The 25,657-nt window shown below is 42.6% G+C and overlaps 2 protein-coding genes and 1 non-coding gene across 3 annotated transcripts; 1 reads left to right on the top strand and 2 right to left on the bottom strand.

Annotated features, from left to right (window-relative positions):
- Window positions 1-802: 802 nt before the first annotated feature.
- lonp1 (lon peptidase 1, mitochondrial) lies at window positions 803-14,767 on the top strand. The gene is made up of 18 exons (XM_064936116.1): window positions 803-1,403; window positions 2,087-2,175; window positions 2,550-2,669; window positions 2,763-3,039; window positions 4,666-4,727; window positions 5,022-5,151; window positions 5,349-5,432; window positions 5,664-5,884; window positions 6,272-6,410; window positions 6,581-6,759; window positions 6,883-6,970; window positions 7,091-7,213; window positions 8,771-8,887; window positions 9,727-9,867; window positions 10,506-10,671; window positions 12,199-12,425; window positions 12,687-12,851; window positions 14,124-14,767. The coding sequence occupies exons 1-18, from the start codon at window positions 843-845 to the stop codon at window positions 14,271-14,273; spliced, it is 3,039 nt and encodes a 1,012-aa protein (XP_064792188.1). The 5' UTR covers window positions 803-842; the 3' UTR covers window positions 14,274-14,767.
- A 336-nt stretch (window positions 14,768-15,103) lies between these two features.
- On the bottom strand, window positions 15,104-17,876 carry LOC135513264 (large ribosomal subunit protein eL36). The gene is made up of 4 exons (XM_064936117.1): window positions 17,801-17,876; window positions 16,341-16,435; window positions 15,643-15,777; window positions 15,104-15,237 (listed from the first exon to the last, which is right to left on the bottom strand). The coding sequence occupies exons 2-4, from the start codon at window positions 16,431-16,433 to the stop codon at window positions 15,148-15,150; spliced, it is 318 nt and encodes a 105-aa protein (XP_064792189.1). The 5' UTR covers window positions 16,434-16,435; window positions 17,801-17,876; the 3' UTR covers window positions 15,104-15,147.
- LOC135513411 (small nucleolar RNA SNORA63) lies at window positions 15,916-16,044 on the bottom strand. Its single transcript, XR_010451532.1, has one exon. It is a non-coding gene; the product is annotated as a small nucleolar RNA SNORA63 (small nucleolar RNA).
- Window positions 17,877-25,657: the final 7,781 nt, after the last annotated feature.

The raw sequence follows: 25,657 nt of genomic DNA, 5'->3' as shown, positions 1-25,657 counted from the left end.
CAGGCTGTTGGCCTAAAGTATATTATTTTATTTAACTTGGCGAGTCAGTTAAGAACAAATTCTTATTTTCAATGACGGCCTTCCCCGGCCAAACCCTAACGACACTGGGCTAATTGTGTGCTGCCCTATGGGGCGCCCAATCATTGCCAGTTGTGATACAGCCTGGAATCAAACCAGGGTCTGTAGCACCTCTAGCACTGAGGTGCTGTGCCTTAGACCACTGCGCCACTCAGGAGCCTTAAAGTAGGGCTAAGTAGATTTAAATAAAGGTGATGTTATTTTTTATTATTATAATTGTTGTTGTGAATGTAGTGTTAGATGGTATGGTATTTGTTTGTTTTTTTCAAGCAAAGTATAAGGGAGTTGTACTCCAGTCTAATAGGTGGCGGTAATGCAACATTTATTGGATGCCAACCGCCGTTAAACTTCATCGATAAGAAACACATGGTTGACGCTCATGTCAGGGAGCTTGTGTAAAAGGGGGTGGAGATTTGTATAACTATTATTTCATGTATTTTTCATTGTATTCACAGGAATGTCCCTGTATTGATGTGTAATGTTCTTATTATTGTTGCAAAAGATAAAACTTTTTTTTTTAAACGATGCCGGAAGAAGGAAATGTGACGTAGGAAACGGTTTCCACTTGATTGCACAGCCACAAAATTTACTATATCATAAAAACTTAATTTAAGGTTAGGAATAAGGATAGCAGTGTTGTTAAGGTTCACGTCAAGGTTAGGTTTAAAATGATATTTAAAGACGATACATTTTAGAAATGGGCGGGGTTTATGACTTTGTGGCTGTGGTAACTAGTGACGACAGTAGGAAGCCCGAGATTCAACATGGCCACTTACATGATAATGCTGGGTGCTTGCAAGCAGACTTCTAAAAACGGCGCAATCTTGTCGAGAAATTACCCCAATATGTTTACAACGGGGACCGTGCGATCTCTCGTTTGCGAGTCATCTAACTGGACTGGAATGGTGGCCAAAAGATCTTATTCTACAAACGGTACGCTTAGGAAAACATTATGCAACGCCCGCTCTGGGAACGTTGTTACATCAATGACAGGAGCCGGGAGGCTAGCGAAGCTCAACCGATGGACAAGGGTCACCAGTTTTTATTCCGGGGAAAGAGCGATTCTCGGCTGCGGGGCTTCGACCAGCTACAACCAGATAAGATTGTTTGGCAACCGAGGCAGCGGCGCTGGCTTCTCGGGGGAAGACGGGTCGGAGAGCAGCGGGTCTGGGGGAGACGAGTCGGGGGGAGATGGAGGAACACCGTACAACTCCCCCCAGATGACAGCTCTCACCCCCATGCTGGTCCCTGAAGTGTTCCCCAACGTACCACTGATCGCCGTCAGTAGGAACCCGGTTTTCCCAAGGTTTATCAAAATTATCGAGGTAAGCAGCGCGGACTCATTAGACACAGAGGTCTCCCAAGGACACATCTGGATGATGCAATATTCAGAATTAGAAAATGCACTTATTTTGAATGACTAGTGTCTCTACCAGTGTGTCAACTTAAAGTTGCAACACTTAACTTTTTAGGATACCTGACAAAACGCACATAGAAATGGGAGTTATAAATCTGTCATTCTCATTTAAAGCAAATCTAAGATAGCTCTGTCATATGATATTTCTATGATTCCTGTTTTAATTTTTTTTTGTTGCTTTACACCAGCTTCAAACAGCTGAAAATACAATATTTTTGGTTATATAAAATTGATCTCACAGCGTTTTAGGTGGTACAATGATTCTCTACACTATACTTGCTTGTTTTGCCACAAACTGAAATTAGGCAAACTATTAGAATTTTAGCAACAATGAAATGGCAGAGCGATTCATGCATAATGGGTCTTACATTTTAGTGCCTCCAATCTAAGTCTTACATGGAATTGCATCATATTCAATGCTAGTACTGTATGTGGTCAGCGTTGCTGTAGATCTTTTCGATCTAACATATTTTTTTGTGGGGGGGGAATCATTTTCTTTTTGTTAATGCATTAGTTGCATTTTCTAACATCCTTGTTGTTGTGCAAGTAAGCTAATCATTACACATATTGGGTGGTGTGTTTCATTTGTAGGTGAAGAACAAGGGGCTTATGGATCTTCTGAGGAGAAAAGTCAGACTTGCCCAACCGTACGCTGGAGTGTTCCTGAAGAAAGATGATGTGTAAGGGACATCTTTCTTCAACTGTGACCTCTACGCCCTGTGATGATAGCATTATAGCATTTATTTATTTTTTACATGTCAAAAATGATAACATGAAGCAGACATCTCTTTGGTTCTTTAAAAACCTGCTGTAACATATTGTGTGCTATAGCTGGGAAAATAAATACATGTGACTCTGGATGACAACAGAATGATTTCCAACATTAGGGCTGTTTTCCTAAAGAAGTTAAATACACTTTGTTTTGTCTCACTTGCCACAATACTAAGGAGTATAGCGATACTGGTATCATCCTGGATCTAGTACTTGCCCTTTAGACAGATCCTACTGTATTCTCTCTGACATTTTCTCTCTCTCTCTCTCTGGGGTTCTTCAGTAATGAGACTGATGTGGTGGAGAGTCTGGATGCCATCTACAACACCGGAACTTTTGTCCAGATCCATGAGATGCAGGACCTTGGTGACAAGCTGAGGATGATTGTTATGGGCCACAGAAGGTAGGGGTGAAGAAGAAGAAAGAACTTACTATGCATGTTATGTTACCAGTGGAAACATACGCACTGTACGAACTACTCCTTTCTCTCTGGTAGAATCCGCATCACCAAGCAGATGGAGGTGGAGCCGGATGAGCCTGCCTCTGCTGAGTCTGCCTCTGTCACTGAACCAGGGAGCCAGCCCAATGTCTCACGCCGGAAGCCCAAGAGAAAAGAGCGTAAAGAGCCAGCGATCCTGGCCGAAACAATGGAGGAGAAGGTGCAGGAGGCAGACGTGACAGTGGAGGCGCTCCCGCTGCCCTCCTCTGATATCCTCATGGTGGAGGTAGACAACGTGGTGCACCAACAGTTTGAGGTCTCGGAGGAAGTCAAGGTAGGCATTTGGATTCTACAGTGCCTTCGGAAAATACTCAGACCACTTAACTTTTATCACATTTGGTTACGTTAGTCTTATTCTAAAATTGATTAAATATACTTTTTTTCTCATCAATCAATTCACAATACCCCATAATGACAAAGCAAAAACAGATTTGTAGATTTTTTTAATTTTTATTGATTTAAAAACAAATACCTTATTTACATAAGTATTCAGACCCTTTGCTATGAGACTTTAAATTGAGCTCATGTGCATCATGTTTTTCATTGATCATCCTTGAGATGGTTCTACAACTTGATTGGAGTCTACCTGTGGTAAATTCAATTGATTGGATATGATTTGAAAGGCACACACCTGTCTATATAAGGTCCCACAGTTGACAGTGGATGTCAGAGCAAAAACCAAGCCATGAGGTTGAAGGAATTGTCCGTAGAGCTCCGAGACAGGATTGTGTCGAGGCACAGATCTGGGGAAGGGTACCAAAACAATTCTGCAGCATTGAAGGTCCCCAAGAACACAGTGGCCTCCATCATTCTTAAATGGAAGAAGTTTGGAACCACCAAGACACTTCCTAGAGCTGGCTGCCTGGCCAAACTGAGCAATCGGGGGAGAAGGGCCTTGGTCAGGGATGTGACCAAGAATTTGATTGTCATTCTGACAGAGCTTCAGAGTTCCTCTGTTGAGATGGGAGAAACTTCCAGAAGGACAACCATCTCTGCAGAACTCCACCAATCAGGCCTTAATGGTAGAGTGGCCAGACGGAAGACACTCCTCAGTAAAAGGCACATGACAGCCCACTTGGATTTTGCCAAAAGGCACCTAAAGACTCTCAGACCATGAGGAACAAGATTCTCTGGTCTGATAAAACCAAGATTGAACTCTTTGGCCTGAATGTTGAACGTAATGATTGCAGGAAACCTGGCACCATCCCTACGGTGAACTCTCGGTCTTCCTTTCCTGTGGCGGTCCTCATGAGAGACAGTTTCATCATAGCGTTTGATGGTTTTTGCGACTGCATGTGAAGAAACTTACAAAGTTCTTGACTATTTCCGGAATGACTGACCTTCATGTCTTAAAGTAATGATGGACTGTGATTTATCTTTGCTTATTATGGCAAGAACAGCTCAAATATGGACTGTCGTCTGTATACCAACCCTACCTTGTCACAACACAACTGATTGACGCAAACGCATTAACATGGAAAGAAATTCCACAAATTGACTTTTAACAAAGCACCCCTGTTAATTGAAATGCATTCCAGGTGACTACCTCATGAAGCTGGTTGAGAGAATGTCAAGAGTGTGCTAAACTGTTATCAAGGCAAAGGGTGGCTACTTTGAAGAATCTCATATTATTTTGATTGGATTAACACTTTTGGTTACTACATGATTCCATATGTGTTATTTCATAATTTTGATGTGTTCACTATTATTCCACAATGTAGAAAATAGTCAAAATAAAGAAAAACCCTGTAATAAGTAGGTGTGTCCAAACTTTTGACTGGTACTGTATATAATTAATTTATAAGTCCGAAAATGTTTTTTTAGCAACTGCAGAATTCCCCTTTAACCACGCATTGTAGCGTGATGCCTTGATAACAGAGTGCATTTGCTTTGTTTGAAGGCCCTGACGGCAGAGATCGTGAAGACCATCCGTGACATCATCGCCCTTAATCCACTTTACAGGTAATGACATCCTTTCTTCACAAATGCAGAATTGTCATTCAAAGTCCCTTTGAAAGTGATGTCTCTTCCATTGTCTAGATGGCGGTAATTATGCATCAATAGTCCAGAACTCGTATGTTTTTTTTTTTTTTTTTTTTTTTTAAATGACTACATGTTACTGACTATTTTTTTTAAGGCTTTACTTCAAAGGCCCACACATGTTTCAGCCTCCTCCCCCTTTTTTTGTTTTTGAATATACGAGAGTTTCAAATGACTAGCATGTAATTGTATCTGTGTGTGTGTGTGTCCATGCAGAGAGTCTGTTCTTCAGATGATGCAGGCTGGGCAGAGAGTAGTGGACAACCCCATCTATCTGAGTGACATGGGAGCCGCTCTCACAGGGGCCGAATCACACGAGCTGCAGGACGTACTGGAAGAGACCAATGTAAGTGGACAGGGATTGTCCTCACTAACAAACATGATCAGTTCTTTACAATTTATTACTATTTTTTATCCCTTTTTCTCTCCATGGATGTTCAAGCTAAAAATAAGAGATTACCCATAAGTAGATTGTCAATATAATATTCTTTGTGCTTTAAAAAAAATATATTTTTTTTTCAATAACTGTCACTCTCTCCTCAGATTCCCAAACGTCTCTACAAGGCTTTATCTCTTCTGAAGAAAGAATACGAGCTGAGTAAGCTGCAGCAGCGTCTCGGCAGAGAGGTAAAGTAACGTTGTCCTCTTTATACTATTTTGAGATGTACAGTATCTCTTCAAAACCACCATTACCTTAAGCTCTTTGCAAAAATGTAATGACACATTGTACAGTAAAATAGTAACTTAAATGAATGGCGAAGATGGTCCGGACAGCCACCAATCCCATTCCTAGCACAGAAAATAAAAAAATGAAAAATATATATTTGATATAATGATTGATGTATTATTCTCTGTCAGGTGGAGGAGAAGATCAAGTTGACCCACAGGAAGTACCTGCTCCAGGAGCAGCTGAAGATCATTAAGAAGGAGCTGGGCCTGGAGAAGGAGGACAAGGATGCCATAGAGGAGAAGTTCAGGGAGAGGCTGAAGGAGCGCACCGTGCCCCAACACATCATGGACGTCATCAACGAGGAGCTAAACAAACTCGGCCTGCTGGACAACCACTCCTCAGAGTTCAAGTCAGTCCCTGATCCCCAAATCAACCCCTAATCCATCCCTGCCCCCTGGATGTGGAGATCTGAGTGGATTGGATCAGTGTACTGTAAGCAATATGGCGACAATTCCACTTGGCCAATCAGAGGGCAAAATAAAGCTCTTACCATACTGCTTAAACCTATCCAATCCTCACAGATCTATAAGTAAGTGCTATGTGTGTAGGGGCTAGGGGTTGATTTGGGAATCGGGGACTGACCTCAGCATCTGCCTCACCTTTGAACTATCACTCAGAAAGAGCATATTTCTTTTGTTACATCTGTCCTATTTTATACAAACTAAATAAAAATAAACTATTGAACAAGTATGTAATGAACATGCCTCTTGTATTAAACTGTTGGTTCTGTGTTCAGTGTGACCAGGAACTATCTGGACTGGCTGACCTCGATGCCTTGGGGAACTAATAGTGAGGAGAACCTGGAACTCAAACGGGCCAAAGAGGTGCTGGAGGAGGACCATTATGGGATGGACGATGTCAAGAAACGCATTCTGGTGAGAGAATTGTACTGTGGGATCACCATGGTTACAATCCGACCTAGTGGTTGACGGTTGGACTTGTGGATGTGAACAATCTATTCTGTTGGGCGACTATTGCCTTTTTATTAAAGTAAATACAAAGTTTCCTCTTGACCTCACCCTTCTTCCTCTCTTTCTTCCTGCAGGAATTTATTGCGGTGAGTCAGCTGAGAGGCTCGACCCAGGGAAAGATCCTGTGTTTCTATGGTCCTCCTGGTGTAGGGAAGACCAGTATCGCCCGCTCCATCGCCAGAGCACTCAACCGAGAGTACTTCCGCTTCAGTGTTGGTGGAATGACCGATGTCGCTGAAATCAAAGGACACAGGTGTGAGGCACTAATTAGCTGCTGTTCATTGCTCAATACATCAAATCTGTCAGCATTCAAATTCTATACAATCCAACGTTGAGAGTAACTAATTATTTACTGTACTTTTGTGTTTGTTTTCAGGAGAACATATGTGGGAGCCATGCCTGGAAAAATCATTCAATGCCTCAAGAAGACAAAGACAGAAAACCCACTGGTCCTTATTGACGAGGTGAATAATTCATGCTATGTAGTCACCTCTTGCTCTTATTTGGCTGACAGAAATGTAGTTTCATGCGTTTTGATGCATTATTGGTGAACTGACCGTTCTGACTTTTTTTTCTTCTTCCAGGTTGACAAGATAGGTCGTGGTTACCAAGGCGACCCGTCCTCAGCTCTGCTGGAGCTTCTGGACCCGGAGCAGAACTTCAACTTCCTGGATCACTACCTGGATGTGCCTGTTGACCTGTCCAAGGTAGGTGGACACACCTGTTAGGGTGGACACACCTGTTAGGGTGGACCTGTCCAAGGTAGGTGGACACACCTGTTAGGGTGGACACACCTGTTAGGATGGACACACCTGTTAGGATGGACCTGTCCAAGGTAGGTGGACACACCTGTTAGGATGGACCTGTCCAAGGTAGGTGGACACACCTGTTAGGGTGGACACACCTGTTAGGATGGACACACCTGTTAGGATGGACCTGTCCAAGGTAGGTGGACACACCTGTTAGGATGGACCTGTCCAAGGTAGGTGGACACACCTGTTAGGGTGGACACACCTGTTAGGGTGGACACACCTGTTAGGGTGGACCTGTCCAAGGTAGGTGGACACACCTGTTAGGGTGGACACACCTGTTAGGGTGGACCTGTCCAAGGTAGGTGGACACACCTGTTAGGGTGGACACACCTGTTAGGATGGACCTGTCCAAGGTAGGTGGACACACCTGTTAGGGTGGACACACCTGTTAGGATGGACACACCTGTTAGGGTGGACCTGTCCAAGGTAGGTGGACACACCTGTTAGGATGGACCTGTCCAAGGTAGGTGGACACACCTGTTAGGGTGGACACACCTGTTAGGATGGACACACCTGTTAGGGTGGACCTGTCCAAGGTAGGTGGACACACCTGTTAGGGTGGACACACCTGTTAGGGTGGACCTGTCCAAGGTAGGTGGACACACCTGTTAGGGTGGACACACCTGTTAGGATGGACCTGTCCAAGGTAGGTGGACACACCTGTTAGGATGGACCTGTCCAAGGTAGGTGGACACACCTGTTAGGATGGACACACCTGTTAGGGTGGACACACCTGTTAGGGTGGACCTGTCCAAGGTAGGTGGACACACCTGTTAGGATGGACACACCTGTTAGGATGGACACACCTGTTAGGGTGGACCTGTCCAAGGTAGGTGGACACACCTGTTAGGATGGACACACCTGTTAGGATGGACACACCTGTTAGGATGGACACACCTGTTAGGGTGGACACACCTGTTAGGATGGACACACCTGTTAGGATGGACACACCTGTTAGGATGGACACACCTGTTAGGATGGACCTGTCCAAGGTAGGTGGACACACCTGTTAGGGTGGACACACCTGTTAGGATGGACACACCTGTTAGGGTGGACCTGTCCAAGGTAGGTGGACACACCTGTTAGGGTGGACACACCTGTTAGGGTGGACCTGTCCAAGGTAGGTGGACACACCTGTTAGGATGGACACACCTGTTAGGATGGACCTGTCCAAGGTAGGTGGACACACCTGTTAGGATGGACACACCTGTTAGGATGGACACACCTGTTAGGGTGGACCTGTCCAAGGTAGGTGGACACACCTGTTAGGATGGACACACCTGTTAGGATGGACACACCTGTTAGGGTGGACACACCTGTTAGGGTGGACACACCTGTTAGGGTGGACCTGTCCCTGGAGGGATTTGAGGTGTCCAGACTCTTACAGCCCAGCACTAATAATGAATAGGTCCTGTTCTTGAATCTAACCGTTTGTGTCCTTGTTCTCTCCAGGTTCTGTTTATCTGCACCGCCAATGTGACTGACACCATCCCAGAGCCCCTCAGAGACCGTATGGAGATGATCAATGTGTCTGGATACGTGGCCCAGGAGAAACTCGCCATCGCTGAAGTAATGTGTCATCACACAAGATTCAATCGGACAGTCAACAAACATGATTTAACAAAAACACCCATTCCCATCTTACGACAAACATTGGCTCATTAAACATGTTTCCATCCAAACATTTTTATGCCAGTAAAGTACCTTGTCACATGATCTATTTAATTGACCCAAATATTGATCCAGCCCTTAACCACCAACATGTTTGACGGTTGGATTATATTTTGGGTCGATGAAATAGATCATGTGACAACGGCATTGGAAACGTTTTATTTATTTTTTTGCTCAATATTTGATGAAAGTAAACTGCAGTCATGTGACGATGCTTGGTCCTGGGCTCCTCCCCCCTCGGTCCCGAGCTCCTGCCCCTAGGTCCAGGAAAATCATGAACAGTTTATTAGCTTCAGATTTCAAGTCATGATGAACAGGGTGGTGAAAATGCACGGTGATGATGAGTTTGACTCTATAATCATGCTGGTGACACTATGATTGGTGCTTGGCTGCCAATTTAACCAATAAAATCAGTATGGGCAAATGTGCTATTTATCGCAAGACTTGTGGCAAAACTATCAACAGCTGAAAATGGGAGGATAACATTTTAAATGAAAAGTTACACTTTTTAATCACAACAAGCCAGTTTAGTGGAATTCTGTTGGTAAAATTATCATATTTTTTGGTGTGAAAATTAGCATATGAAATCTTTTGACAAATGGCTGGATGACCTAGCTATTGGAGGTATCTCCATCTGACCGTAACTCTGTCTCACTCTCACTCACTTTCTTTCTTTCTCTCACTCACTTTCTCTTTCTCTCACTCACTCTCTTTCTCTCACTCTCACTAACTAACAGAAGTACCTGGTACCTCAGTTGCGTACTCAATGTGGACTGACTGAGGATACGACCAACATCTCCCCAGAGGCTCTGAACCTTCTCATCAGACAGTACTGCAGAGAGAGTGGAGTCAGGAACCTACAGAAACAAGTGGAGAAGGTTAGGCCGAACTTCACCTTCTGACTGCATGTATCAGTGGCAAGTCTATATCGCTGCCAAAGGTGCTTCAACAAAGTCATGAGTTAAGGGTTTGAATACTTATGTATGTTTTTTTTTTATATATATATACATTTTGCATACAATTCTAAAAACCTGTTTTCACTTTGTCATTATGGGGTATTGTGTGTAGATGAGGGAAAATACAATATTTAAGAATAAGGCTGTAACGTAACAAAATATGGAAAAAGGTTAGGGGTCTGAATACTTTCAGAATGCCCTGTGTGCACTATGGGGTTAATCTTGACTTTGAAGTCTCATTTTCACTCATTCGATTTAAGTGGAAATTTTATTTATTTATTTAAAAAAAAAAATTACCTTTATTTTACTAGGCAAGTCAGTTAAGAACAAATCCTTATTTTCAATGACGGCCTAGGAACAGTGGGTTAACTGCCTGTTCAGGGGCAGAACGACAGATTTTGTACCTTGTCAGCTCGGCGATTTGAACCTGCAACCTTTCGGTTACTAGTCCAATGCTCTAACCACTAGGCTACACTGCCGCCCCGAAATTAGGATTCTCCCCTATGAAAGGAAATCATTTGACTTTAGGATGTTGCTGATGTTTCTGATTGTGTGTCCAGGTGTTCCGGAAAGTGGCGTTCCGTATCGTGAGTGGAGAGGAGACTGCGGTCCAGGTTACCCCTGACAACCTGCAGGATTACGTCGGCAAGCCCATCTTCACTGTGGATAGGATGTATGATGTCACACCGCCTGGTGTTGTCATGGGCCTGGCATGGACGGCCATGGGTAAGAATGACGTAGAAGAGGGGTGTGTTTTACAACCACCAGCATTATGCATCGACAACAATACAAACACCGCTCTGATCTTAACCCTCTGGAATGTAATCCTGGGGATCATTTAGCTATTTGATTTAGAATTTGATTTAAAAAAAAAAATATATATATATATATATATATATATATATATATTTACATTTACACACACACAGTTCCCACATATGCTGAGCACTTGTCGGCTGCTTTTCCTTCACTCTGCAGTTCAAATCATCTCATTTGGGTTGAGGTCAGGTAATTGTGTAGGCCAGGTCATCTGATGAAGCACTCTATCACTCTCCTTCGTGGTCAAATAGCCCTTATACAGCATGAAGGTGTGTTGGGTCATTATCCTGTTGAAAAACAAATGATGGACCCACTAAGCGCAAAACAGATTGGGTGGTGTATCGCTGCAGAATTTTGTGGTAGCCATGCTGGTTAAGTAAATAAATCACAGAGCGTGTCACCAGCAAAGCACCATCACACCCACCTCCTCCATGCTTCACAGTGAGAACCACACTTACGGAGATCATCCGTTCACCTACTCTGTGTCTCACAAACACGGCGGTTGGAACCAAAAATCTCTCATTTGGACTCATCAGACCAAACGACAGTTTCCACCGGTCTAATGTCCATCGCTCGGCCCAAGCAAGTCTCTTCTTATTGTTGTCTTTTAGTAGTGGTTTCTTTGGGCCTGATTCACGCAGTCTCCTCTGAACAGTTGCTGTTGAGATGTGTCTGTTACTTGAACTCTGTCATTTATTTGGGCTGTAATCTGAGGTGGAGTTAACTGTGATGAACTTATCTTCTGCAGCAGAGGGAACTCTGGGTATTCCTTCCCTGTGGCGGTCCTCATGAGAACCAGTTTCATCATAGCGCTTGATTTGTTTTTGCAACCCCACTTGAAGAAACATAAGACATTTCTGACATTTTCCGGAATGACAGACCTTCATGTCTTAAAGTAATGATGGGCTGTTGTTTTTCTTTTACCTATTTGAGCTGTTCTTGCCATAATATGGACTTGGTCTTTTACCAAATAGGGCCATCGTCTGTATACCACCCCTACCTTGTCAAAACACCACTGATTGGCTCTAACATATTTAACACGGAAAGAAATTCCACAAATGAACGTTTAACCAGGCACACATGCTAATTGAAATGCATTCCAGGGGACTACCTCATGAAGCTGGTTGAGAGAATGCCAAGAGTGTGCAAAGCTGTCAAGGCGAATGGTGGCTACTTTGAAGATTTATCACTTTTTTTTGTTGGTTACTACATTTTTTGTGTGTGTGTCTCCTGGTCTGACAAACACCGCCGTAGTTCTGCCGCTGTGGGTGCACAGAGCTGACATCGGCGGATACAGTGGATTGAGATGCAGCCCATGCAAATATCTCTAGCTTAAACAGATGTCTTTTTGACAGGGGATGTTTCTATTATGCTAATTAGATTGAGCGGACATCGCCTCCTAAGGGGTTTTTAAAGTCCATCTCTCCTCTCCAGGTGGCACCACGCTGTTCATCGAGACGTCCCTGAGACGGCCGCGGGACACTGGGGGTAAGGATAAGGACGGCCCCAGGGACGGGTCCCTGGAGGTCACAGGGCAGCTGGGAGATGTGATGAAGGAGAGCTCGAAGATCGCCAGTACCTTCGCCAGGACCTTCCTCATGAAGCAGCAGCCGGACAACGACTTTTTCTCTGGCGCCCACCTCCATTTGCACGTCCCTGAGGTAAAAGTTGATGACATGACACTGTCCTTCCAGACAGCATTTAAAAATAAAAAAAATGTGTGTCTTGTATACTTATACCCCTTCTGTACAAACTGGCAGTTTGGTGTTTTTCCATCGATGTCCACATTTCAACCAACCATTGTAATCTGATATCTTTAATCACACAACCTATTACAGTTTTCTATGAAACGGGACCTTGGTTGTACCAAACAAAGAGTTTCTCCTCCTCTCTCCCTGTACGGCTGCTGTGGTTATCGACAGGGTGCTACTCCCAAGGACGGTCCCAGTGCCGGCTGCACCATCGTCACGGCCCTGCTGTCCCTGGCCACCAACACGCCAGTGCGGGAGAACGTGGCCATGACTGGAGAGGTGTCCCTGACCGGAAAGATCCTGCCTGTGGGAGGCATCAAGGAGAAGACCATTGCTGTGAGTCACGTCGCTCTTAATAACACTGTTTTAGTTACCTGGGAGCTTAATGGGATAATTGGTCAACTAGATACCTTTTTTTTAATTAAAAAAAATAATAATTTATGAGAAAGAGAACGAAAGTAGGCTGTTACTTTACATATCGTATTACTATTAAAAACGTAACTTGTGAGGTGAGACACTTGATCAACAATGGTTTCGTAACATTAGGGGGCGGCAGTGTAGCCTTGTGGTTAGAGCGTTTTAAAGGTTAAATAAACATACCGAAGACACCTTTGTCATGTTATTGCTAATTCCTGCAGAAAGGACACAAGCTACTGGTAAGACGGATATGCAAACGATATGTTTTTGCATATGACATTCATGTTTAATTTATGGTTCAATTTTAGAGGTGGCAGGGTACGTATGGTTGTGAATGGGAGAGCTCATGTTCTGAAACTTATCTGCACTTTTATTATACTGAACAAAAATATAAAAGCAACAATTTTACTGCGTTGTAGTTCATATAAGGAAATCATGTCAATTTAAATACATTTTAATTGGGCCATAATCTATGGATTTCACACGACTGGGCAGGGGTGTAGCCATGGCTGGGTATAGGCCCACCCACTGGGTAGCCAGGTCCAGCCAATCAGAATATGTTTTTACCCACAAAAGGGCTTAATTACATACAGAAATACTCCTCAGTTTCATCCGCTGTCCAGTTGGCTGGTCTCAGATCCCGCAGCTTAAGAAGCCAGATGTGGAGGTCCTGGGTTGGCGTGGCTTCACGTGGTTGTGAGGCCGGTTAGATGTACTGTCAAATTCTCTAAAATTATGGAGGCGGCTTATGGTAGAGGAATGAACATTCAATTCTCTGACAACCGCTTTGGTGGACAATCCTGCAGTTGGCATGTCAATTGCATGCTCCTTCAAAACTTCCTTCCCACAAGACATCTGTGGCATTGTTGTGTGACAAAACTCTACATTGTAGAGTGGCCTTTTATTGTCCCCAGCACAAGATGCACCTGTGTAATGATCATGCTGTTTAATTAGCTTCTTGACATGCCACACCTGTCAGGTAGGTGGATTGTCTTGGCAAAGGAGAAATGCTCTCTAACAGGGATGTAAAAAAAAATGTGGGAAGCTTTTTAAGAATATGGAACATTTCTGGGATATTTTATTTCAGCTCGTGAGACATCGGACCAACACATTTAAATGTCGAGTTTTATATTTGTGTAGTTTTAGTACCAGTGACATAATGAATATTGAACATTCCTCCCTTATCTCCAGGCAAAGCGTGCAGGAGTGACCTGCATGATCTTACCAGCAGAGAACAAGAAGGACTTCTCTGACCTGCCAGAGTTCATCACAGAGGGCCTGGAGGTTCACTTTGTGGATCATTACAGCAAGATATACCCCATAGTCTTTCCACAACAATGAACACTGAATTATGAGTCTATGAAACTGGCACCTGAGCTACTACCAGTGTTGGGGACGATTCAGGAAGAACAATGAAATTCCAATTCTCTTCAATGTGGAAAATGTTTAATTGTAATTAGTTTTACTTTAAGAATTGACTGGAATTAAAATGGAATTCACCCCAACCCAGATGGATAACGAGTTAGATCAGACATCCTGAACTATGAAGCAGATTTTTCTGATCAGCATTGTTTTTATTTGGTTGTACATTCTCACCTGTTGTTAAAAGCCCCATGTCCGACAGCTGTGTCATGAGCGGAACTTTAGAAATGTATGATGTAGAACATATCATGTATTAGAGGGACATTTGAGATCTAAGTTGCATTTCCCCGGTACAAATTCCCCAAATGGGTCATGTCGCTGCTACGCAGCCTAGACTATTTTTGACCAAATTTTGCATTTAATGTAACTGCTGATAAATCTTGCATATTATAACTTTACTTTTTTATGCTAAAGTTTATTCCTACTTGATCAATGGTTTCATGACACCTCTGCCATTCATTGCCTATTTCTACAGCAAGTACACAGGCTACTTACTGGTAAGACTATTGGCTAGCCCATCATTGGCATGTCTAAAAATGGAGATTACAGTATGCCATGAGCAGTCAAGTACACTAACCAGACAGTAGTCAATTCTACAGAATATTTACACAGGTGTAGGGCTGTACTCAAGGTCTGCAGGATCTATTCTAATAATGTGTATTTCTGATCAAGTATAAATGGGTCTCTGCAGAATAAGTACAGTACCACTTCCATCATTCTAAAATGAGAAACAAATAAAACAGTTGGACTTTTTTTTTGAAATACAAATATTTATTTATTTGCAAGAACAGCTTTAATCCTTCTTGGCAGCAGCCTTCCTCATGGCAGCCAGGACATTGCTGAGCTCCTCCCTCTTTCTCTTGGCGCGGATGTGAGTGCCAATCTAGGAAGAAAACAAGGTACATTACAATGGAAAAACCACACACGATGCAAGTAAACTACCATACTCAGGATGACAACACTAAAGCATGACTCTGAGACAAGTTCAGTAATCAACATGTATAGGGATAGCAGTTGCACAATGGAAAACTTGTCTGAGAATTAACGATTGGTCTAATCCAATAGTTGATGAATCTTTCGATATATGCTCGATGATGAAAACGTTTAACATTATGTGGGTGCTACAAAATCTGTTTCGTTTGAAAAGAAAAGCCCTTGTGTTGTTCACTGTTTTAGATACACACGAAAGCAGCTTTAGAAACAAACCACCTGACATGAGCAAATGCCTTCATGCTGCCAACACCACCAATACACCCGGCCAGGTTGGTAAGCAGGGGAGTTCACATACCCTCTTCTTGATGAACTTGAGGGCACGCTTATCCTTGGACACCTTCAACAACTCCATGGCGCGCCTCTCGTAAGGCGCGAAGCCGCACACCTCACGGATCATGTCACGCACAAACTTGCTGTGCTTGGTCAGACGCTGGAATAAAAAATAAAAAAATCAGCAACAGTTTGTCAAAACAACCAGTTCTTAAGTCACTAGAAATATAGATTTTTAACCATGAGGGGAAAAAAAGGCTTTTATTCAGATAGCTACTATTTATATATATTTTTTTAAGTGTCTGAGACCAAGCGTCCCTGTCTGCCGTGGAATGCAGACAGACAGGGATAGTAGGAAACTAGTTGATGTGTGCAGGGGGAACGACAGAACAGCACCGAACAAGCTGCACTGTAACTTATCCTGCTTTTGTAACAGTTTATTGGATCACAGTGCCACCTATGCTCAAGTTAAATTGTTGACCTATAATCTGATAACGGGGAGCAAAGCCTGGCCACTCAATCACTACAGGTGCGGCAGCTATGGGAATAGAACCCAAACTATAAAATCAGAGCCAGAGCGGGGCTTGACCCAGCAATTCTAGGACAAGAAAATACAACCTCCTTTGGCAAAGTGTCTAGAGTCTAGACCGGAGGACTTAGGCTCTACCAACACCACACTACCTGAGATAGTTGTCATGTTTCTAGCCATTCAGATTAACTCACCCCTCGTCTACGGGCGTGTTTGGGTGCGGTCACATTCTTGGTTACGGGGTGGCCTTTGCTAAGCCCCACGGCCATAGGATACCTGATAGCCATGTCTGTAGAGAGAGAGAGAAAATATAAGTTTAGTTGCATGTAATTCAAAGCATGAGACTAACTGGCTCGCTAGTTGCTGACCAACTAACTTACATTAGTGTCAGTACGGGTGCATCAAAGCTGGGACAGAGAAAGAAAAACAGCTTCCGTCTCAAGGCCATCTGGCTGTGACAAAATAGCCATCCCTAGCCGGTACCCTGCCCTTAGCCAGAAACCAACTGTTTAATCATTCCTGCCACCAGCCTGGTGGTTAGAACTTTGGGCCAGTAAAAGGTTGCTAGATCAAATCCCTGAGCTGAAAAGGTAAAAATCTGTTGTTCTGCCCCTGAACAAGGCAGTTAACCCACTGTTCCCAAAAATGTCGACGATTTTAGGACCTATGAAGAAATCAGTCAATTGAAATAAATTCACTAGGCCCTAATTTATGGATTTTACATGACTGAATACAGATTAATGAACATGCTGTTTAATCAGCTTCTTGATATGCCACACCTGTCCGGTGGATGAGAAATGCTCACTAATTTGAGATAAATAAGCTGCGGGGGGAAGAAATTCCCAGCTCGTGAAACACAGGACCAGGCATTGCTCATCCTAATACTTCTTAATTCCATTATTTTGCTTTTAAAATGTGTGTACCGTTAGTGATATTACGGCACAGCATTTCGCTACAACAGCAATACTTGTTACGTGTGTATGCGACCAATAACATTTAATTTTTATTTTAATGTCAACTGTTACGGGTGTGGCCTTGGCAAGATAGCCAGCTAACTAACGTTACTGGTGATTTCCTACAACGCTCATTTATTTATTTAACCAGGTAGGCTAGTTGAACTAGTTCTCATTTACAACTGCGACCTGGCCAAGATAAAGCACAGCAGTGTCGTCAACTGCAATGTATATTTAACTAGCCACACTCCAGTCATGTAATGAACTACTTTAGGTGTTAACGTTAGTACTATTGATTCAGCAAGGTAGACTAACCGTGAACAATGTTAGCTAGCAAACGTAGACAACTAGGTAATTACTCTTACTACAGACGATAGAAGTTCACGGGTTTGCATTATAGCAATTTATTTTGTCAAGGACATGCATATTATCTCTAGTCATTGTAAAAATAGTCTCGTTACGAAGCTCCAGCAATAACAAGCCCATGTGTTTCACATGTGTAGGGAAAGAGGCCATGTAAGCGCAGCAACTTTAGGTTGATGTTTACCGTGAAAATCGTATATTTATGACGACAATATTGGAAGCATCCTTTAAGCAATAAGTATACATTGTGTTGGTTTTATTCATATTAGTTAAAAAGGAAGGATGTCAAAGATTTTGTAAAGATTTTAGATGATATAAATTCTTCATCAAATTCTTACCTGCTTTCTTTAATGGCGCACAAACCGGAAGGAAAGTTTAGCGGTGGATGTTGGGTAATGAGGGTTTTTCCAAAATAAAACACCAGTGAAATCTCTGTAGCGCCACCTGTGGGTGCGGACCATTTAGATTCAGCAGTCTCTTTTTTTCAAGATAAATGTATTGCAAAAGTGAATCGTTTAGAATATACCTTAGCAGACATTTGTAAAATCAGAGAGGAAGAGCGATTCTAATATAATTAATGTCCATTTCCATTTTATTCCCGTAATAATATTGTTGTAATGTTTAGGCTACAGGCCTATGTATCGTCATATTAGCTTAATATTAAAAGAAAAACATCTCAGACTTCAGTGCGTTCAAACCAACTGGGGGGGTTCTATTTGGGGGGTTGATTTGAACCGTCATCCAACTCGGGCCTCCTTCGAGAGCTCCGACATCACAACCCGAGGACGTCATGATTTGACCTCATATTTTTTCTGAGTTCCCAGTTGTTTTCAACGCGCTAAGTAGCCGCTGGTAGCGTCACATATGATAAAAAACTCACATGCCGGATGCGTTAGCACAGTGGATTAAGTTCTGGGGGGTCACGAGTATGAAACTGAATGGGGAAAAATACATATCTTTAATATTTGAATATGTATTTTATATTTATTAATTTGCCTATTTTATCTGGTTTCTAACATAAGCTTACGGTATTGAGTACCACAGTATGAGTTGTAATACCCATAAAACCGAGCGGTAAAACCCGGACATGATTCCAATCATTTTTCCGCCATTAATTTTTCTATAGGGTAATTTAGAACTACTTCATATTAGGTGGACAATGACCCGAAGCATACTTCCAAAGTTGTGGCAAAATGGCTTAAAAACATCAAAGTCAAGGTTTTGGAGTGCCCATAACAAAGCTCTGACCTCATTCCTATAGATAATGTGTGGACAGAACTGAAAAAGCGTGCGAGCAAGGAGGCCTACAAACCTGCTCTGTCAGGAGAAATGGGCCAAAATTCACCCAATTTATTGTGGAAGGCTACCCGAAATGTTTGACCTAAGTTAAACAATTTAAAGGCAATGCTACCAAATACTAATTGGGTGTATGTAAACTTCTGACCCACTGGGAATGTGATGAAAGAAATAAAAGCTGAAACAAGTAATTCTCCCTACTATTATTCTGACATTTCACATTCTTAAAATAAAGTGGTGATCCTAACTGACCTAAAACAGGGATTTTTTTACTAGGATTAAATGTCAGGAATTGTAAAAAAAAAACTGAGTTTAAATGTATTTGGCTAAGGTGTACGTACTGTGGGGAGAACAAGTATTTGATACACTGCCGATTTTGCAGGTTTTCCTACTTACAAAGCATGTAGAGGTCATGGGTATACTTCAACTGTGAGAGACAGAATCTAAAACAAAAATCCAGAAAATCACATTGTATGATTTTTTAAGTAATTAATTTGCATTCTATTGCAAGACATATGTATTTGATCACCTACCAACCTGTAAGAATTCTGGCTCTCACAAACCTGTTAGTTTTTATTTAAGAAGCCCTCCTGTTCTCCACTCATTACCTGTATTAACTGCACTTGTTTGAACACGTTACCTGTATAAAAGACACCTGTCCACACACTCAATCAAACAGACTCCAACCTTTCAACGATGACCAAGACCAGAGAGCTGTGTAAGAACAGCTTCAAATGTGCATGTACAAATTACCTCTAACCTGTACCCCCGCACACTACCCCCTGTATATAGCCTTGTTATTGTGTTACTTTTAATTATTTTTGACTTTAGTTTATTTGGTAAATATTTTTTGAACTCTTCTTGAACTGCACTGTTGTTTAAGGGTTTTTAAGTAATCATTTCACGGTAAGGTTGACACTTGTTGTATTCGGTGCATGTGACAAATTAAGTTTGGTTTGATTTGACGATTGGGTGTTGAGGGAACACTTGTCACATTGTTTATCATAACACAAACTCCACCTTGGACAATGTGTTCTTTGTCCAAATAAAGATGCTGATACGGCCCTACATACATTTACATTTAAGTCATTTAGCAGACGCTCTTATCCAGAGCGACTTACATACCACTGACCACATGTCCCTTTTGTTTTCCAGTCCAACAGGAGTGCATGCCTCAGATCATCCGCTGCATGGACATCTTGTGCCAACATGATCCGAGCAAGAGTGCCCAGTTGTGGGGAACACAGCACATCGGGCCTGTGGACAGACAGCTCAGTAGCATATTAAAAAAATATACAATATTGTGTAAAACATAGATGCATCTACAAATTCAATCTTTTTACTTTGTCCCCTTTTCTCTGTGTTTTAGACATTAGTCGTGACATGCGGAACGCCAGACTCACCCCACGAGAAGCCGTGCACGATCAACACCATCCTCAGCAAGGTGATCTGCTGGAAGTGATGTACTCTCTCTCATTCTGGGGGTAAGACATCACCGATATAAATTCTCACTGTGACCATGATAAAATACAATGTGAATTGTGTTGTACTACTGAATGAAACTGTGAGGAGATGCACTTCAGACCAGCCTTTGTGATTGAACTTTAACTACATTACTTTGGTTGGCTGCTTTGAGCAAAACGTTCATGTTATATAACCTATTCTGGGAGGTGTGTGTGTGTGTGTGTGTGTGTGTGTGTGTGTGTGTGTGTGTGTGTGTGTGAGAGAGAACTGTGGAATATTTTTGGACCATTGGCTTTCCTGAAAACAGGAAGAGCAATATGAGCGTGTCAGGTCATCCCGCTGGATGGAGGCTTTGGTTGTCCACGACAATGAAGAAGCAGGTGTCCCTTCCAGTGATGTGTAGCTAACCCTGGTGCCAGTAAGGATGGTCTTCACGGAGGCGTTAAGACCCTCCCTTGATAAAGAAATCCTTTGACTTCACTGCCTCTTCAATGTTAAGGTCCCTTAGGGACACTCGCCAGACTATCCGGCGAGGCACCAAGACCCCGTGGCCAAAAGCCATAAAATCCTGCACATCCATCCCTGTAACCATAGTGAATGCCTTGATGCCAATCCTCTTCGTTTTCTGTACCCAAACTTTACAGACAACACTCCATCCGACTGTGATCTAAAGACCCTTTAAATCTGCGACAGAGTAACGCGTTTGATCCTAACTGCTGCTCCATCATTGCTGTGCGTCAACCTCCCTCTCCTCGTTGTGTTCCAGTTGAGGGTTGGTGCGCCGCCCAACTGTTGCTCTCCTTTTAGCATTCTGCTGCTCCACTGACAGCGCCATGGCAGTCAGGATACCTGTATACCCCATTAACAATGTCTGGTACAAAAAGGAATGACAGGGAGGGTAGCAGTTGTTCTGGCTCAGGTTCAAGGAGACATGCCATTCTGCTGAACCTGCCCCAGAGACTGTTCCTTAACCTCCTCTGAGGGCTCTCGGGACAGAGGGTTGTAGTCTTCGGCCGGGTACAGGTCCTCCACTGACTGTACCTGGTTGGATACGGTTGGCTTCCTCCACTCGTTGGATACGGTTGGCTTCCTCCACTCGTTGGATACGGTTGGCTTCCTCCACTCGTTGGATACGGTTGGCTTCCTCCACTCGTTGGATACGGTTGGCTTCCTCCACTCGTTGGATACGGTTGGCTTCCTCCACTCGCATTCCACATATTCCATGATATTGTGAACTACCAAAATAGGCTATACTGATGAGCTCCATGGAGGCAAATTCACATATCAGAATCCCCTGGTCACCTAGAGACCTGCCAACAGGAAGGATGCTAATTGCTATATGCCTTTCAATGCCTGACTTTGAACATCTTGAAATGCATTTGTTGTAAGAAATGTGCTATATAAATAAAGTTTGATTTGATTGACATTACAGCTGTAGAATATTTAATAAACTGAGGACAAATGCAGACTTTCCATACATTTTTAATTGATAACTTGGGATTTTTATCACTTGACATCTAGTTGGAAGGATCCTTTAAATCAACACTGTACCACTCCAAATCAAATACAGGTACCTTTTTAAAGATTTGTCTCTGACCATGCAACTACAATACAGGCTAGATGTCTAAACAAAGTCTATTCTGAATGTCAATAGCTTTTTAGATTCATTCTCATCAATGACGACATTATAGAATTCACTGTGGCTGAAATTGATTCTGCTCAGCCTGTCAGGAATGGAGCTCACCCACTGTAAATGTAAATAATATCCACAAAACAGGAAGTCTCCCTTAATTATACATATCAGTTATGCAAGTTAACAATCAGTATAGCTAACAGGCTAGGTTGCTAGCTAGCTAACAAGACGACCTAGCTAACAAGCTGGCTCAGAAGACTAGCCTTGCAATGCGATTGCCTGTAGTCTTGGGAGACAGTGCTGCAAGTCGAGCATTGTTCAGGGCTTAAATATCGACGCCGCTGCAGGGCTCCTTGATGAAGTGGTTAGCGTGCATCTGAACAAATTAATGGATGACGAGTGGTACTTTTATTGATTATTTTGTGATCTCGACCAAACTTTTGTCATTGGGTCGGCAGGGTAGCCTAGTGGTTAGAGCGTTGGACTAGTAACCGGAAGGTTGCAAGTTCAAACCCCCGAGCTGACAAGGTACAAATCTGTCGTTCTGCCCCTGAACAGGAAGTTAACCCACTGTTCCTAGGCCGTCATTGAAAATAAGAATTTGTTCTTAATTGACTTGCCTAGTTAAAGGTAAAAAATTGACTCTAGACCCTGCCACATACCTCTTGTCTGAGCCGTTGAATTGCGACTCTACTTTGTCTCTATACTGACGCTTAGCTTGTTTGATTGCTTGTCATAACAAAGAGGTTGAATACTTATTGACTCAAGACATCTCAGCATTTCATGTTTTATTTCTTTGACATTATGGAGTTGTGTGTGTGAGCCAGTCAAACTCAATCAAATGTATTTATAAAGCCCTTCTTACATCAGCTGATGTCACAGTGCTGTACAGAAATACAGCCTAAAACCCCAAACAGCAAGCAATGCAGGTGTAGAAGCACGATGGCTAGGAAAAACTCCCTAGAAAGGCTGGAACCTAGGAAGAAACCTAGAGAGGAACCAGGCTATGAGGGGTGGCCAGTCCTCTTCTGTCTATGCCTGGTGGAGATTATAACAGAAGATGGCCAAGATGTTCAAATGTTCATAGATGACCAGCAGGGTCAGATAATAATTACAGTGGTTGTAGAGAATGCAACAGGTCAGCACCTCAGGAGTAAATGTCAGTTGGCTTTTCATAGCCGATGATTCAGAGTATCTCTACCTCTCCTGCTGTCTCTAGAGAGTTGAAAACAGCAGGTCTGGGACAGGTAGCACGTCTAGTGAACAGGTCAGGGTTCGATAGCCGCAGGCAGAACAGTTGAAACGGGAGCAGCAGGTGGACTGGGGGACAGCAAGGACTCATCAGGCCAGGTAGTCCTGGGGAGGGAGGGGGAGAGAGAGAGAATACTTACATTCACACAGGACACCGGATAAGACAGGAGAAATACTCCAGATATAACAGACTGACCCTAGCCCCCCAACACAAACTATTGCAGCATAAATACTGGAGGCTGAGACAGGAGGGGTCTGGAGACACTGTGGCCCCCTCCGACGATAACCCCGGATAGGGCCAAACGGGCAGGATATAACCCCACCCACTTTACCAAAGCACAGCCCCCACACCACTAGAAGGATATCTTCAACCACCAACTTACCATCCTGAGACAAGGCAGAGAATAGCTAAATGTAATACATTTTTAAATTCAGACTGTAACACAACAACAACGTGAAAAAGTCAAAGAGTGCGAATACTTTCTGAAGGCTCAGTATGTCCTCTGGACTTCTGTAATATAGGATGGGGTGCAGAGCAAATGTCAAATTGTACATAGAGAGAATTGTCATAAATATGCAAGCTCCAAAACAATGGTTTGGTGATCAAGAATTTGCAAGCTCAGCAATGGGGAATCAAGCAACAATTACTAGCATAGGCCTTCTGTTCTTTTGGTATGAAATTGCATAAAATGAATAATTTACTTATGAAGCTTGCTTTTGGAATTTGTTCAAATTAATTATTACATATGCCTAATTATGCAGACAAAATAATGAAAAGGGCTGTCTGGTAGCCTCAATCAATAGACAAATATTTGTAGTTGAACAAGTCATTGCATGTATAGATTTTAGTTTAATTGACTTGAAAAAGCTTGTGACTTGACTTGCACCAAAGATTATGGATATACTGACAAGATACGTCTCTACACCCTAACAATGGGAGTCGTTGTCCACAAAGCTGTCTAGCCCCCGTCGATCCTTTCTTTGGATTGGGTTGTTGATGTCAACTGCCTGTATTCAATGGAGAGAGAGGCTATGCTACTAGCCTCATGTCAAGAATATGCATAACCATCTCGAGACAACTCCTCTATAAAGTGTTTTTTTCTCAAAGTTGCCGGTATGTCACGTGTGATACTTATATCAGGACACTCGTGACAATTTAAGCATTTCAAAACCTCTATTAGATCAAGTAAACCTCACGTAGCAAATAAGCCATTAATTGCTTTATTGACCAAATTCAACACTCTCATTGACCTCCATACAAAAAAAAAACACCACCTCTTGGAGGGAGACAGATTTTCCTCTGAGTTGGGCCTTTCTACTTCCTCTCTGCTTGGACTTAGAATGCATGACTTGGACTCGGCTCGACAGTTGACCCGTTCTACTTTGCACTCGACATAAGACTTGAACCTTGTGACTCGAATAATAGTGACTTGGTCCCACCTCTGGTGATTCCTAGTGGGAAACTTGTCGATCATCCCTGAGCTCCGACTTTTCTCACACGCTAACCTCTAAGGAAATTACGTTACCTACTAAGGAAATTACCTTGATAACGGCAGTTAAATGCAACATCAAAACATTATTTATAAAATACAATCTATTAAAAGGATACTTCGGGATTTTGGCAATGAGGCCGTTTATCTACTTCCCCAGTGTGAGACTTGTGTCTTCATGGATGCCAAAGGAAGCTAGAAGTAGTATTCTTATGTTAACTTCATGGTTGTCCCATGAAAGGAAGTTAGGCTAGCAAGCATTTTAGCCAGAGTTGTGTCTTTGGCTATGCCGGATTAAGTGATTTGACATGCTATTCAATTAAAATAATTTCTCTGTAATTAATATTACCTGATTGAGCTAATCAGGTCAATAATTAACTAGAAATTCGGGGCACCACAAAATAATGTTTATAGAGCTGTTATCTTTCAAATAATCTCTTAAAGACCTTGTCATCTTTTATTTCAATAGCAGTCAATATTTAATCGTCACCTTGTTAAGTCTCATCTGAAAGTTGTAAATTCTTCACGAACCCTGGCTAACAAGTTGATTCAGCAATACAAAATTTGGTTTAATTATTTATTTACTAAATACCTAAATCATCACACAGAATGGATCATGCATTGATTACAAATGATGTCATAAAGAAAACGTCCCTGGTGGACGGAACAGATACGACGGCTGGTTTCACAAAGAGAGGGGGTTGGGTTTGAGTGAAAGAGCGGGAAGACTGAGGAACAAAGGGAGAAGCTATGCTATCGTAAATACAGAATCTAATGCATTCTAAATAACTGCCCATTTGAAAAAGGAGAATGCAATAAATATTTACTCTGAGCTGTGCTTCGGTAGATGGGAGGCCTGGTTGTCCTTTATGGATCTCTGGTCCTCTGAAGAATGTCTAGGGGTGAACTGGAGCGTGGTAGAATGGGCACTCTGTCCATCCTCTGCTAGCCCATGTTTAGCGTCTGCTGCTATATCAACGGCTAGGAGGTATCACTTCTGGAGTGAATAAGAGTTCAAAGTTCATACCAAGTTGCCATGCTATATGCTCATGCTATATTCT

Source organism: Oncorhynchus masou, chromosome 24 (assembly GCF_036934945.1).
Source record: "Oncorhynchus masou masou isolate Uvic2021 chromosome 24, UVic_Omas_1.1, whole genome shotgun sequence".
NCBI lineage: Eukaryota > Metazoa > Chordata > Actinopteri > Salmoniformes > Salmonidae > Oncorhynchus > Oncorhynchus masou.
This window is presented reverse-complemented; position numbering and strand designations above follow the sequence as displayed.